General features: G+C 49.0%; 1 protein-coding gene across 1 annotated transcript; it reads right to left on the bottom strand.

Moving 5' to 3' along the window:
- Window positions 1-552: 552 nt before the first annotated feature.
- Window positions 553-7148, bottom strand: FAM110C (family with sequence similarity 110 member C). Its single transcript, XM_069606063.1, has one exon. It carries the CDS (start codon window positions 6886-6888, stop codon window positions 5935-5937), a length of 954 nt encoding a protein of 317 aa, XP_069462164.1. The 5' UTR covers window positions 6889-7148; the 3' UTR covers window positions 553-5934.
- Window positions 7149-13608: the final 6460 nt, after the last annotated feature.

Genomic DNA, 13608 nt, shown 5'->3' with positions numbered 1-13608 from the left:
AGTGGAAATATTTAACATTATTCCAAAAACAGTTCCTTAAATATGTGTAGTGACGCCCCCCCCACCCCCTTGCATAGTTATATGTATTGTATCCTAGATTGTAGCCAGTGCTTACCAGTTACCTCTATGTGCTATCACTGTGGTTATACAACCATGTGCGCAGTGAAGACCAGGACTAGATGGAGTGGTTACATACATTGGAATGCAGGGAGGGGGCTTGAATACCTAGAACACCATCCCTGCATGGTATCCTTGGTTTGTTCTGTAGATCTGAAAACTAGGCCAACAATATAGTGTGTAATACCTTAATTAGTAATCTACCTTCAACACTGTTACTTTTTGTGTGCCAGCAGTAAACGAATGCGTGCATTCTTTGATGGGGGTGCGGGGTGGGGGCTGCTAGTGCAGGGGCGCCTGTTACTCACCACAGCTGACAGTTACCATTAGAACCTCGCTTTCATCTCTGTGCCTTCCAACGACCACACGGAGTACAAGCAATATCACCGAACAAGAAAGCGTGCAAAAAGTGAAAGTGACTCGCTACAAACAGAATCCTGAGCATTTAGGAGCAGCATATTTTATTTGAAACAAAATACATCTTTGTTCTCATTTATTTACAATATATAAATCTGCTTACAAAATATGTGCAGTACACACGTGTGCACTTGTATTTACAAGTTACAGATACTGTACAAGTCGCGCCTCGCCTGTGCGTAGACCGGGCCTTTGCCCCCTTCTCCATGCCATGTGATGAAATGTTGGACATTGACCTCTTCCAGTCAAAGCACAGTTTTCCAAACTGGTTATACAGTAACAGCTGGCGCTGGCTTGGAGCAACAGACTTTGCAACCGAGTCTCCGCAGAGCATAGAGACGGTGGCTTTTAAATAATGCAACACAATATACAGACACAAGCAGCGTTTGTTCTCTCATGTTTACACAATCGTCAGGATCCCAGTGTCTAAACAATAGCAGCGCAACATCGCAGCCCACAGAAAGGCCATGAAATATGCGTAGGTAACTGAAATTATGAAATTAGACGTGTGCAGAATACCAATATATGTATCTTGGTGATGGGGTGCAGGTAGAATGTACGCTGCTCTTTGCGCATGACAGTTATGTTACTTTGTTTTCAACGTACAATTAGCCTCAACAGAACACGTCTAATGAGACAGACAAGCAAAGTGGAAACTGGGGTCCAAACTCCATATTGACATATGCCGATTTTGAGGTACCAAAATACCTTCAAAGTACGTTCGTACCCCTGCGGTGTGTGGAAGAGAGGTTTAAGGGGACACGTGTTTCATGGATACGGGTCTGATTTACAAAGACGTTTTACAATGGCGCAATCCCATTAGAAAACCCTTTATAAACCAGGTCCATGTCCTATACAGCTAGAAATGCCAAGACACGGATAAGGAAGCGCTGTTTACGGCCACCAGCACATGCTGACGCCGAACCCCCGCTCCCCCCTGCCCCGCGGGCTCTTCTGTTTAATGATCTCAGGCTGGGACACAGAATTGCGCCTTCGGGCCATGCAAGCAGGGGGCGTCTGTGGGGCAAGCACGGGGGTGTGGTGTGAAAAGAACGCAGGCAAACAGAAAAGTGAACTTCACATCTTTGATTGTGGCCTTTAAAACGTTTTTAGCACCTCACCGCTAAATCAATTATCCGAAACGGTTCGTTAAAACACAATAAGCACCCTGGCTTGGCCTGAGCCTGTTAGCTTTTATGTCCCACGGCTGTGTTTTAGCAAGTGACCTTGAGAGATGCCAACTCCAGGCTAAAGTGTGGGTCTAATTAGGACAGCGTTTCTGCAAGTGCTCTGCCTCAGCAGAGTAACATTTGCTCATGTTTACACAACACACACGAAGGATGATGACCTGTGCCCCAGCTTTAAGTGTGCTGTGCCTCGGTGTGTAGACACAGGAGCCAGGCCTGCAGGCAGCCATCACAGATTGCCTGGGCAATTACTGCTGTCAGCGGCGCCTCAGCCCTATCCCGTGGCTACGCGCGGTTTGCGGGGCTCTGTCGCTAATGGCCCAGAAAGCTACTTTCCTAATTGTTGTATGATCCCACATTAACACGAGTATTGAGCAGCACAGATCTTCTATGAAGTGGAGGTGTGCGGAGTGCACGCGCCCTATTTTACAAAGTGCACACTGCCAGTCCTCTTGCTGGCAGAATATAGTCATATACTTGATAACTTAAAAGTGTTACCCGGACCCCAAGTGAAGATGTACCCCAAAGAGAGGAAATTCCATAAACAACTTCGAAAACATGATCCACCTGTGGCAAAACAAATCACAACAAGGATTCCCGCGCTGCTGCTTCGGTGAATTGCAAAGTAGGGACAAGTCACCTCGAAATCCTGCAAAAGTGCACTTATAAGCAGAATAATAAAGCTACACGCGTACATTGGGCAGCGCGAACGTGAGTGAAGGCAGTGGGGGCCGCTTTTTAAAAAGTACCCCATTGGCGCCTACAGGCTGTTTTGCACGGGCGCCATGCAAAAGCCGTACTCCTTGGTGCTTGTTGTTTAACAAGGTAGTCATTGAATAGTGTGCACGCCCCCCTGTAGACAGAGCCCGGGGCATCCAGAGGCTCAGCTAATAATCAGCACCCCGGGGAGAGGGGCTGCGGCCCTGTGAATGGGCCGTCAGACCCAGTCACAGGCCTGCTCGGCATCCAGCATCGGTAGCCGCTGCGTGTGAAACAGGCTCTACACAAGTGACAAAATGACACCCCCCATCAAAGCAAACTTGAAAGCCCGCGTGGTATTTACACTGACTTGAATACAAGGCAAGCTGCTGGTGGGTATTTGGCCAACAGGGGCTTCCTGTCACGTGGGCTCTTAGGTTTAGGACACAGGCAGAGCAGTGCCACTGCCGCCTCCAGTCCCAAGCAAGCTGCAGCCTGTCTGAGGAATGGTTCTTAGCTAAAGGCGGTGGCAGGAGGAACTAGAGAGGCCCGCATTGTGATCTTGTAGAACTAGCTTATAATGACAGTATAACACACATGCATGGACGCACCGACACATCATGCACGCTTCCCAGATACGCAGCGGCGAAATACAGGCGAAATGGTGTCCACCGCTTCGGGTACCCTTACTACAAAGATACCAGTGCACTAGAGGAGTCCACATTGGACTCGAGAGTGTCTACACGGATGGAATCCAGGTGGTGGGAATGTTACGTTTGTTTTGTGCATTGGTTGTACAAGTAAGAATAAGCAAAGCAGGCCCACGGCCTATACAGCCAGAAATGCAAAAGACATGTGCGAAAATGTACAACGTTCCATTTGCTTATCTGCTTTTAAGTGTGTAAACGCTCCCGCAGCTACGCAAGAGCCCACTAACAATTCCCACAATTAACGTGTGCCCCCAACCCCCAGCCGGTCTCCTCTGCGGGATCACCGGCCACGTGCACCGCGCAGACGCCACGGCCCTGCTCCCTGCTTTGCCCTCCAGTCCCTGGCAGCTTTTGCAAAGCATGACGTGATGTGGTTTTGCGGTGCAGATAATTAGTTGCAAATTGCCCTGAAAAAGAGTATTCAGTGCGGATTTAAGGAATACGTTGGTTACTCTGTTGGAAAGTAGTCTATGCATGCATTTCAATGTATGTTACATATAGACCCCGGGGCACACACTGAAAAGGGAGACAGGAACGGAGGAGGCAAAGGGCATCATTCACAGAAGAGTTTTATAATGGCAAAACCCCACTGGAAAACGTTCTGGGAATTAGCAAATCGCCCCCTTGCACAGAAGCTGATGACACTGTCAGCCTGATTTACAAAGCGCCACATCGCGGCTTTCAAGGAGCTGTCCCCGTTGAACAACGCTTTGTGAAACCGGCGCTGCGTGAGCGATGCTGGTCCCGTGCTACACACGGTATGGAATAGAAAACCCCTGTAATAAAAACGTGTTCGTTTATATGAACGTGTGCAGCGACATTTGTTGTGCTCTGAAGTGTCAGTTACCAACGTGTTTCAATGGAAGGTAAGTATGCTGGCCCTCTGGAGCACTTCACGCCAGGCGCTTTCCATCAGTCCTCGGCTTTACAACTCGAGGGTCTAACAGTTGTCGAATACCCCCTGAAGGGCGCTGAGGGGGGCACTAACTGGGCCGTGACTGGCAGAACATTATAAACGAAGGCAGACAAAAAAGTGCATAAACAAAAACACTATAAAACACACGGACGAACCAGAGAAGTGTTTGCTAGACACGTCCTCGGCAATTGTCTGACACACGTCACTGCATGCCCTGTCTTACATTATATTTTACCAGACAGATCATTTGGGAATCGACTGTGAAATGAAAATAAAATACAAATGACATTAAAAACTGCCAACGACCTCTCAAGAGAATGAGGCAACCCTTCTTGCTATTGTCTTGTGCAAGCTTAGCGGTGGTCTGCGCTGCATGCATACAACACAGGTGTAGCCCTCCAAAACAGCACCATACCGTTTCTGATTTTAAATAGAATCGGTGAATGCACAAGGAAAACAAAGTTCTGGTAGCAGGCTGACGTTCACATACAGGCCTGTCGTGATTATGCTCGTCGAAGGCCGCTCTCTAAGGATCTTTGAGGGGGTTCATTTAAAACGGGTGGGACCACATCGCAGGAAATATGCAGGGTCGGAGATCTCGGTGCCAGTTGCCGCCAGTTGCCTGGTGAATTGGCAGCTATGCGATCCTGTGGCAAGGCTATAAGCACACACTGAAGGGGCATTGTACCCATAGCATTCACACTGTGGGCCGGATTCACATGGGATTTTTCAATTCGCAAATGCCATTGAAAAATGGTTTGTGAATCAGGCTTTTTACCAGGGCCTATCCCAGCAGCAGAATCAGCAACCTTTATGTTTCATGGGCCACTTTCGAACTGAGCTGGACGACCTGCGTTGCTGCAAAGGGCAAAATGCCCTGCAGGATTTCACTTCTGCCACGGGAGGTTGTTTTTTAACTGCTGCATTTTCCGGAATTGGGTACTGCGCCCTCCCTACCCTCATGGCTCCAACTGTTAATCTGCAAATGTAGAATTAATTCACAGATAAATAAGCATATATTTGGTTTTCAGGGAGGTGGCCAATGGCAACCAAACGAAAGCAACCACATCTATGGGTTGGGAGTAGAAGTCAAACTACTGTTTGCACAAAAGACTTAGGGCTCGATTCATGGAATTGTTGTGTTCGGTTCAACGTGACTTTGCACTTAATGGAACTTCCATTAAGTGCAAAGTGTATTTTTGCTGTGCAAAGTCAGTACAGTGTCATTGTTGCAGTACAAAATGACTTTGCACAGCAAAAATACACTTTGCACAGTCCCATGAATCAGGGTTTGTGTCGGCAGTGCAAAGTCACTTTCCAACAGTGCAAGGTCACTTTCAACCGTGTACAAAATTCCATGAATCAGACCCAAAAAGCAGGGCTGTGTGGACCGCAGAACATCGGGAGCCGAAGATACAAGATTTGCTATATAGTCGCTGTACATATTTAAAGCCGTTGGTTAAAAGAACACATAACTTACAAATAAACTCATAATAAATAAAACACATACACAGTATGTAGCTATCTACAGAAAGGGGTTAGCACACGCATGGCACCCACGGTCCTGATAACTAAAATGGTGCGTGCACACGGCCCGCTTCTTAGTTCTCAGGGTCATGAAGGCACTCACATATGCCTCCATGAGCAAACAGGTGTTGCCCGATGGCAAATTGGCAGGGCCGGTTGTTTCCTCAGCAGATAATGTCAGCAATATCAGATGCAGGCCCTGTCAGGAACCAATCGTACACCGCTGGACCAAGCCCAGCACAGGCCGGGTGCGCGCGCCCCCCCCCCCCTCGGGAGATGGCAGCCTGTAGAGCCGCAGGTCCCTCCTCCGGTGGCCGGCTCTGGGCGCCAGCAGTCTCTCCCTCGCCTCGCGGCAGGGGCCTCAGGCCAGCTCGCGCGGGCCCTGCGCCTGGCGCGCCGCCCTGCAGCCGTACAGCCACTTGATGATGCGCGCGTTGCGCTCGATGACCGAGGGCCCGCCGTGGGGCTGCCCCTGCAGCTCGTCCTCCTGCAGCCCCTGCTCGCCGCCGCTGTGCCGGCTGAAGCCGCTGTCCGACGTGGCCATGCTGACGCTGCGCACCCGGGCGGCGGGGGGCTCCGGGGAGAAGCGCTCTCGGCCCAGCGCCTCGATGACCTCGGGCTCCAGCCCGCAGTAGCGGAAGAAGGTGTCGAACTCCGAGAAGGCCTTGGAGTAGCGCGAGCTGATGTCGGACTGCGAGCGGTGCACGCCGGCCCTCCGCCGGGCATCCTCGGGGGTCGCGGGTGTCGCTCTCTGGGGGGCGTCCGGGACGGGCCCCCGGGCGGCTTCTTCGCTGTCCTCCTTCTGCGGGGCCACTCTTGTGTCCGGAGAGGTGCCCTTCTCCTTCGCAGAGCCCTGGAAAAGTCTCCTCACGAAGCCCCCGCGGGAGGGGTCGCCCCCCTTGGCCGGGTCGCCCTTGGGTTTCTGGCGGTAGATGAGCAGGGAGTCCGGCCGCGTCTGCCTCTTGGAGCTGCTCCGCCGGGGGATGCCAGACTCGCCGGTGGGTGGCGTGGGCTCCGGGGTCTCGTTCTGGGCGCCACCGGCGCCCTTGCCGCCGCTGCGGGTCGAGCAGGCGCCGCTGCTGCTGCCGGAGGCCGAGCTGAGCGTGCTCACCCCCGTGCCCGCCACCTGTGGGCTCTTCACGTACTTTAGCCGGTCTGCGGCCAGGCGCTCCACTGCGCTCACGCGGGCGCCGCTGCTCCCCTCCATCTGCCGCCGCAGGTAGTCGGGTCCCCGGTGCAGCATTCGCCCTGCCGGAGAGGAGCGATACTCGGGGAAAGCATGCCCCCGTCCCGCGGGAGCCACCTCCATGGGCATGTCCACGTTGGATGAAGCGGGGGTGGGGTTCCGGTCTTCTGCTGTACGGCGTGCACCTCAGTAAATCTAGCACCTTCCAGTGCCCACTCGGTGCATGTACAGCAGCTGCTCCTGTAGAGATTGCGTTTAGAAAAGAGGCAGTAATGCGCAGGAGGAGTCTCCTCAGAATTCCACGCTGCTGCCCTGTGCTGTCTGTTGGCAAGGTCTGCCTGCTCACCTCTGCTGCACCACCACAACACACCTTGCAGTCGACCCACCCCCTGCCAGGAGCGCCGGCCAATCAGCAGAAAGCGTGCCTCGGGCCATGGGTGCACCTCCCACCCCCACCCCCGCCCGCACAAGGAAGGGCTCCAAGGTCCAAGCTCGGGAGGACTACCCACCGCTCCCTGCTGGAGGACGAGCCCTAATGAAGTGTTTGTTTAGCACAGGTCACCAGCTCTGTCCGCTCCCCGTGGCACGGTCTGCTGCAGGCAGAGCAGCAACAGAAGGCCCGTCCAGTCGGGATGTGTCAAGGCTATCCTCGCCCCAGAATAAAATATCCTTCCAAAGTAACGTTATGTACACCGCCACCGTCCTTTTAACGGGGACCGGAAACGTATGTTTGTTCCAGGAGAAATCCTTTCAGTGGTCAATTTGCAAGCGGTTGTGTGAGCACAATTGGCTTCACACCGCACATCGCAAGAGCGGAACCGCCGTCCAGGGGCTCTTCCGCTAGACAGTCTTTCGTGGGTGGGTTCAAAAACGGACCCCTGCCAAGGAGGGGTTTTGTTAGTAGGCAAATGCACGCGTCATTGGGAATTTTTTCTTAGCGGCATTTGTCACACAACAATGGAACGACTTAATTTACATGTGGACTGCGATGAGCTATTTCCGTGCGTGGAAAGGTACACGCAGCAGCCTGATAGACAGGTTTTCAATGGGATTTTCCCATGTTAAAGCATTTTTGTAAATCAGGCCCTAAGAATAGAGTGTGGCCTTCCCTTCTTCACATTTCTCTACCTCAGACCAATGCTGCCATCTCGTTTTTTTCTCCGTGTACCCGTAGTCTCTGGGCATTATTGCGACCATTTTTGACAGCATATTGTGTCAGATCATTTTCTCGGGCTTATCTCGTGTATGTTGGCGCCATTTCTTAACGAATTGGCGCTTTCTTATAATTTCTTAGAATGGATTGCCTCATGTGTTTGCCTGTCCTGGGCCCAGACCCGCGCCAGCACGGAATCCCCATTTGGGCCAGGTCTCCTTGAGCGCCCATGGCGCAATTATATTTGTAGGCCAGAGCAAAGGGCTGGGCAGCAAGCCCGGAACAAGACAAGAAGTAATTGGACCAGGGCACGAATGTCTGCACAGAATCAGTTGTCAGATAAAAGCCACCCGCCAACAGTTTACTCTTCAAAAGTATAACACACAGACATAGCTGCGCCTGCTGCTCACTTGGTATCCCTTCCCCCACCGAGTCGCCACTTTAGTTCACTGTCTCTACCACTTTATCCAGGAGATTAGTCTTTACATTCAAAAAGTATATCCCGATTACAGCCTACTCTCTCTTTTTCCATGCAACTGCTCATTGCTGCCCATCCAAGAGGCAATAAAGAGATGATAATTGCCCGCAGCAACAAGTTAATTAAGAGGGAATTACGTCGGTGGAGGTCAATTCCGGGTGATTAGGTGACCGTTCCACCATTTAGTAATGCCATTTGTGGTTAAGCTTGTAAACTTTGTGAATTTAAGTTGGTTTAAACTTTTTCTTAACTTGTTTAAAAAAAAAACAATGTCGGACAGAGAATAATGCTTTATGTTCATGGTTTATATTCAACGTATTGTCAAAGGGATTACAACAGTTTAACATCTGTACGTGTGTTCCGCTAATGGCGTCATAGGTTGAAATGTATTCCGCAGAGTTTTCGGTTGCTTTTGTATGTTCTCCTAGCAGGATTCGTGAAGTTAGTGATTTTGTGGGCGAATTCTTTATCATAATACTTACCGTTTTTGTCATATTTAGAGCAGTGCACGAGAACATGGATTTCATTCTCTTTAACTCCCAGATCCTATTGTTGGCAGGCTTTCTGTGCTTTCAATGGCTGTGTGTGTTTTCCTCTTTCGATCTTGAGTCTATTGTCATTGACCCTATGGGCCAAAGCCAACTACTTTTGCACCATAAAGAACATAGCGCCTACTCGCGCCTGCAAAAAGTTTAGCACTGTTCGCTTAATTATGGATTCCAAAGCACAAAGTAAACAACAGAATGAGTTGCTCCTGGAACTGCAACAGCATACCTCACGCAAACAAAAACTAGCACCAACAAACATCTTTTGCGCATGCATTTGCACCACCATCCAGCACCACTGATGAAACTGCGGACCATCCCCGTAACTGAAGTCCGCACCCCAGCAAAACTGCAGACCGTGCCCATAACTGAAAGCAGCACCGCAGCAAAACTGTGGACAGTCATACGTAATGCAAGACAGCACACCAGTGAAACTGCGGCCCATTCCCCATAACTGAAAGCAGCACCCTGGCAAAACTGCAGACCGCACCTGAGCAAAATTGTGGACCGTCACACGTAACGCAAGGCAGCACCATGGCGAAATTGTGGACCATCCCCCGTAACTCAAGTCAGTACCCCGGGAAAACTGCAGACCATCCCCGTATCTGAAAGCAGCACTGCAGCAAAACTGGGAACCATCACACGTAACGTAACGCTTGCAGCACCCTGGTGAAACTGCAGACCGTCCACCGTAACTGAAGTCAGCACCCCGGCAAAAGTGCAGACTGTCACCAGTAGATTCAAGGCACCTACTTTGTGGGCCTACACCCCTAAATCATAGCAGCCCTCTCAAGACCTCCCACCACCACCACTCACATATGACAACTACCGCAGGCAGCCCCCTCAAGCCCCCACACCTACTACCACCCACACTCACCTCTGCCTATTCCCCAGGCTGGCTCCTCAAGTCCTCCCACCATGCCCATTCACAGACCCCCACTACCGCAGGCAGCCCCTCAAGTGATCACGCTTCGCCCCACCCCCACTCACCTCTGCCCATTCCCCAGGCAGCTGCCTGAAGTCCTCACTCCTCTTAACATCCCCACTTAATGCCACCCATTACCCTAGGCTGCCACCTCAAGTCCTCACACCTGCATTACCCCAGACAGCTACACCCACTTCCCCAGACAGCCCCCTCAAGTCCTTACACCTCCCTCCACCCCCACTCACCTATGCCCTGTTCTCCCAGGCTGCCTCCTTTAGTCCTCACACCTCCCACCACCCCACTAGCTGTAAGTGCTTTCAATCCAGCACCCACCCAAGTCTCGCCCAGCCTGTAGTGCGCAACTGAAACCCTTATTCATTTTTATTTATAAGTTCAATATTCTGAACGATATACCACTCATATCACACCCTTCTCCGGAGACCCCCCCTGTCACACTAAACCAGGAGTCAGGCTAGCTTGCAAAGATAAATATTTATTTATGTATTTAAAATTTAATCACAATATATTTTAATAGGTAAACAACGATCACCAATGGGGTGACAAAACACATCATAATATCTTTAATACACTATGGATTAAGGAATGAGCACACAAAAACAAATGCAACAGAGAAAAGAATACTTTTGTGTTGGTTTGGACAGATGGCACTAAGGTTAGAGGTCCCCCCTGCAACACCCCTCAACAACCCAATAGGCAATTAATAGATGTGAGGAGAGAGCAGGTATTCAGGAATAGCACAAATCAAACAGAATATCAGTCCCACCATCCCCCTTCAAACACAAGAGAAAAACGGAATTGACTTTTCAGCTGTCAGCATGGCTTTTAAACTGTCTTTAGAATTGACTGGGCAAAAACACCAAATGTGATCAAAATACTTACATTGTTATAAATTCCTATGGGAACTGCTTTGAACAGTTGCACACAGTTACAAACAATGATTTAGTCCAAAGAAAGCATTTGAAATCTCAAAGTCCAAGTCCGAAACAATTTAAAGCTATTTCACACGTGTAAAAACCTTTCAGAATTGTATTTGTGGCAAACCATTCCTTGCACGATATTCGCGATAACGGGAGAATCGCACTGATTCAGGTTCTATGAATAGCTATGGATGTAAGGTAAAAGTAGGAGTTGAAATTTCATTTCTATCTTGAAAACTGAGGGAGTTATAGAGGCTTAAGTAAAGGTCGTTTTTGTAAAATAGGCGCGAGAATGGAAAACAGAAAGGCACTTTGGAAAGACAGATGGGTTGATTACAATAGACTATGACTATGAAAAAGAGAATGCCACAGAAGGATCTAACAGTCACGCGATCAGCGTAACCCGCCCGCTGTGGACACTCTACTTCTTCAGATGAGAAAAGAAATCAGCGCAAAAATAGTTCTAGCAAGATGATGGTTCTGAATTAGAGATGGGATAGGTTTAAAATAGGGATCCTACAATGCAAATATATTATGGGTCACTGTTCTTCCTATTAATACTCACAGAATAATTTATTAATTGGACCGTCGGTTCTGGTCAGGGATTGGGCAGGTCCACCGGCAAACAGGCACCTCTGGAGGGTTTTGGGTCAGCGGCGCAGTTCTGGTCAAGTTGGGACTGCACCTCAGACTGGATTTGGAAGGGCCCCTTTTGTTGACGACGCAGTAGATAGCTGGATACAAGTTTTCAGTGGGCAAGCCTAGTGGTAGCCAGCCAAGCTGAATTAAAATTAAATCCCTTCCAGTTTGGGATTTTTGCAATTGGGTCAGGCTAGCAATAATTCTGCAATGCTAGAGTCTGGATTCTGCAATGAAATCTGGATCTCTCAAAGAATTCTGGAGTCAGCTACAAAGTGAAACGTTCTGGAATGAGATGCTGGATGAACATCTGGATGGGTTCTGGAAGCAGGGTGTTCTGGAAGCAGCGTGTAGAGTAGAGTTCAGTTGAGTACCCCCTATGTGTGGTGCCATTCCTATATTTATTCATTATACATTTTATGGCATGGGCAGAACTTCAGAACACACCCCCCTATCTGTGAGTGGCTACAGGCGTGTGCTTCATTTTGGTTGGCAGCTTAAACAGAGCTGTCATATTATGACAGCATTTGGGGATTCCCCCCTGGATTTGTACTCAAAATATACTTTTGCACAAATGTACATTTGTTCCATTATGTACTCTCACAAGATTAGACACATATTTTTCACATTTGATTATCTACATTTACATCCAATTTCCATCTTTGTGAGAGTGTTAAACGGGATATGATATTGTGCCTTCTTTATTATATATATTGGCCTAAACCCAATCGCTCTGCGAAGAAATCCGCGTTCCAAAGTTCCGATCTTAGATCGACTTAGCTGCCATTTTAGGTCCATCCGCCATTTTGATCTTCACTCCAAAGTAATTCTGTGTTCTAAAACGGTGGACAGTGTTTCCTGCTTGTAACTGAGCCGTCCTGAACTTTGTATGAAAGTTAATGTATAAACCGTCCGTTGGCCGAATGTTTGGGTCGAGTAAAGAGACCTTGTCCCATGCCTGACTTGTAGAGAGAGGATTATCTGCGCCAACAAGTCCGATCCATGGACATACATCAACTAAAATGCTGTCTAAATGCTGAACGTGGACACTTGCTGAACTACATTGTATAGGACATGTGTTTAGGCTTAATGTTAAATCCGAGAATACACTGTTGCCATTGTGACTTGCTAACATGCAAATCGAAGACGATCCATATGCATATAATTGGACAAACTAGAAGTGAACTCGGCACGAACCTCAGACCGAGTATCATTAACCTGTAGAGGGGCTGGACATTATGATTGGAAATGTATAAAATGTGTAACTGTTTAGACGTCCAGTACCTCTCACTTCTCACACCGAAAGGGCTGCTATTCGCTGTGATGTACTGAGGGCCAGATAGCCATCTGATACTTTGTTTCTTTTTAAACTGTTCAGTTATAGAATAAAGATCTGTGAATCTGTATAAGCACGTGTTTGGTGTATTTCCTTCTGGGGTACTCAGCCTCGATATTTCCTTTTGCTTTTACAGATGGCGCCCGAATAGTGACCCTCAAGATTGATGCCCTCTCGTTGAATTTTGATGCGGCTATCGGACCGGGATCGGACGGTGTAAAAGGGGGCCCCTTTCTTGGATGAGAAGCGACACCTCAGCAACGCTGCACAACCCGATCCCTGGACGGTGAGCATGCGGTCCGAGACGGCATCTTGACGAGGGTCCATATATCGAGGCGGGCAGATTTGCCAAAATCACCAACCACGTGGGACCTTTGTTAGTACTTTGAAATCTGATTGGACCTCCTTCGGATTTGATCAGGTGAGTCGTGACCCAATATCCTGATAATTTGTTTTGGCGTATTACACTCGCGAGTGCAATTATTGACCAGGTAGCACCAGTATTCTGATATGCCTGGGAAATTGTCTGCCTGCTTCAGGGTGTTATTCCGCAGTGACAGACAATCTTTGGAATTCGGCCGACCGGCGCCAATGGAGGGGTCGCCGGCGTATACTATGCACTGTAAGCATGGCATTGGTAGTATAGTGTTTAATGATATTTGGCACAGACAAACTAGACATGCTTCCGAACTTCAGTGGCCAATCAATGGTAGTTTTGAAATTCCTCATATTGAATATTTAGAATCTATATTATTAAAGAAAAAGGCTAGACCTGCAGCATTTGATGTATTACAGAATTGGAAGAAAGAAGCTATACAGCAACTTAAAAGTAGAG

Source organism: Ambystoma mexicanum, chromosome 4p (assembly GCF_040938575.1).
Source record: "Ambystoma mexicanum isolate Mex_15411 chromosome 4p, UKY_AmexF1_1, whole genome shotgun sequence".
Classification (NCBI taxonomy): domain Eukaryota; kingdom Metazoa; phylum Chordata; class Amphibia; order Caudata; family Ambystomatidae; genus Ambystoma; species Ambystoma mexicanum.
The sequence above is the reverse complement of the archived record's forward strand: the minus strand, read 5'-3'. Positions and strand labels throughout refer to the sequence as shown.

What these genes read in the sequence shown, in the direction of transcription:
- FAM110C (XM_069606063.1), bottom strand. Translation starts at nt 6,888, where the DNA reads ATGCCCATGGAGGTGGCTCCCGCGGGACGGGGGCATGCTTTCCCCGAG.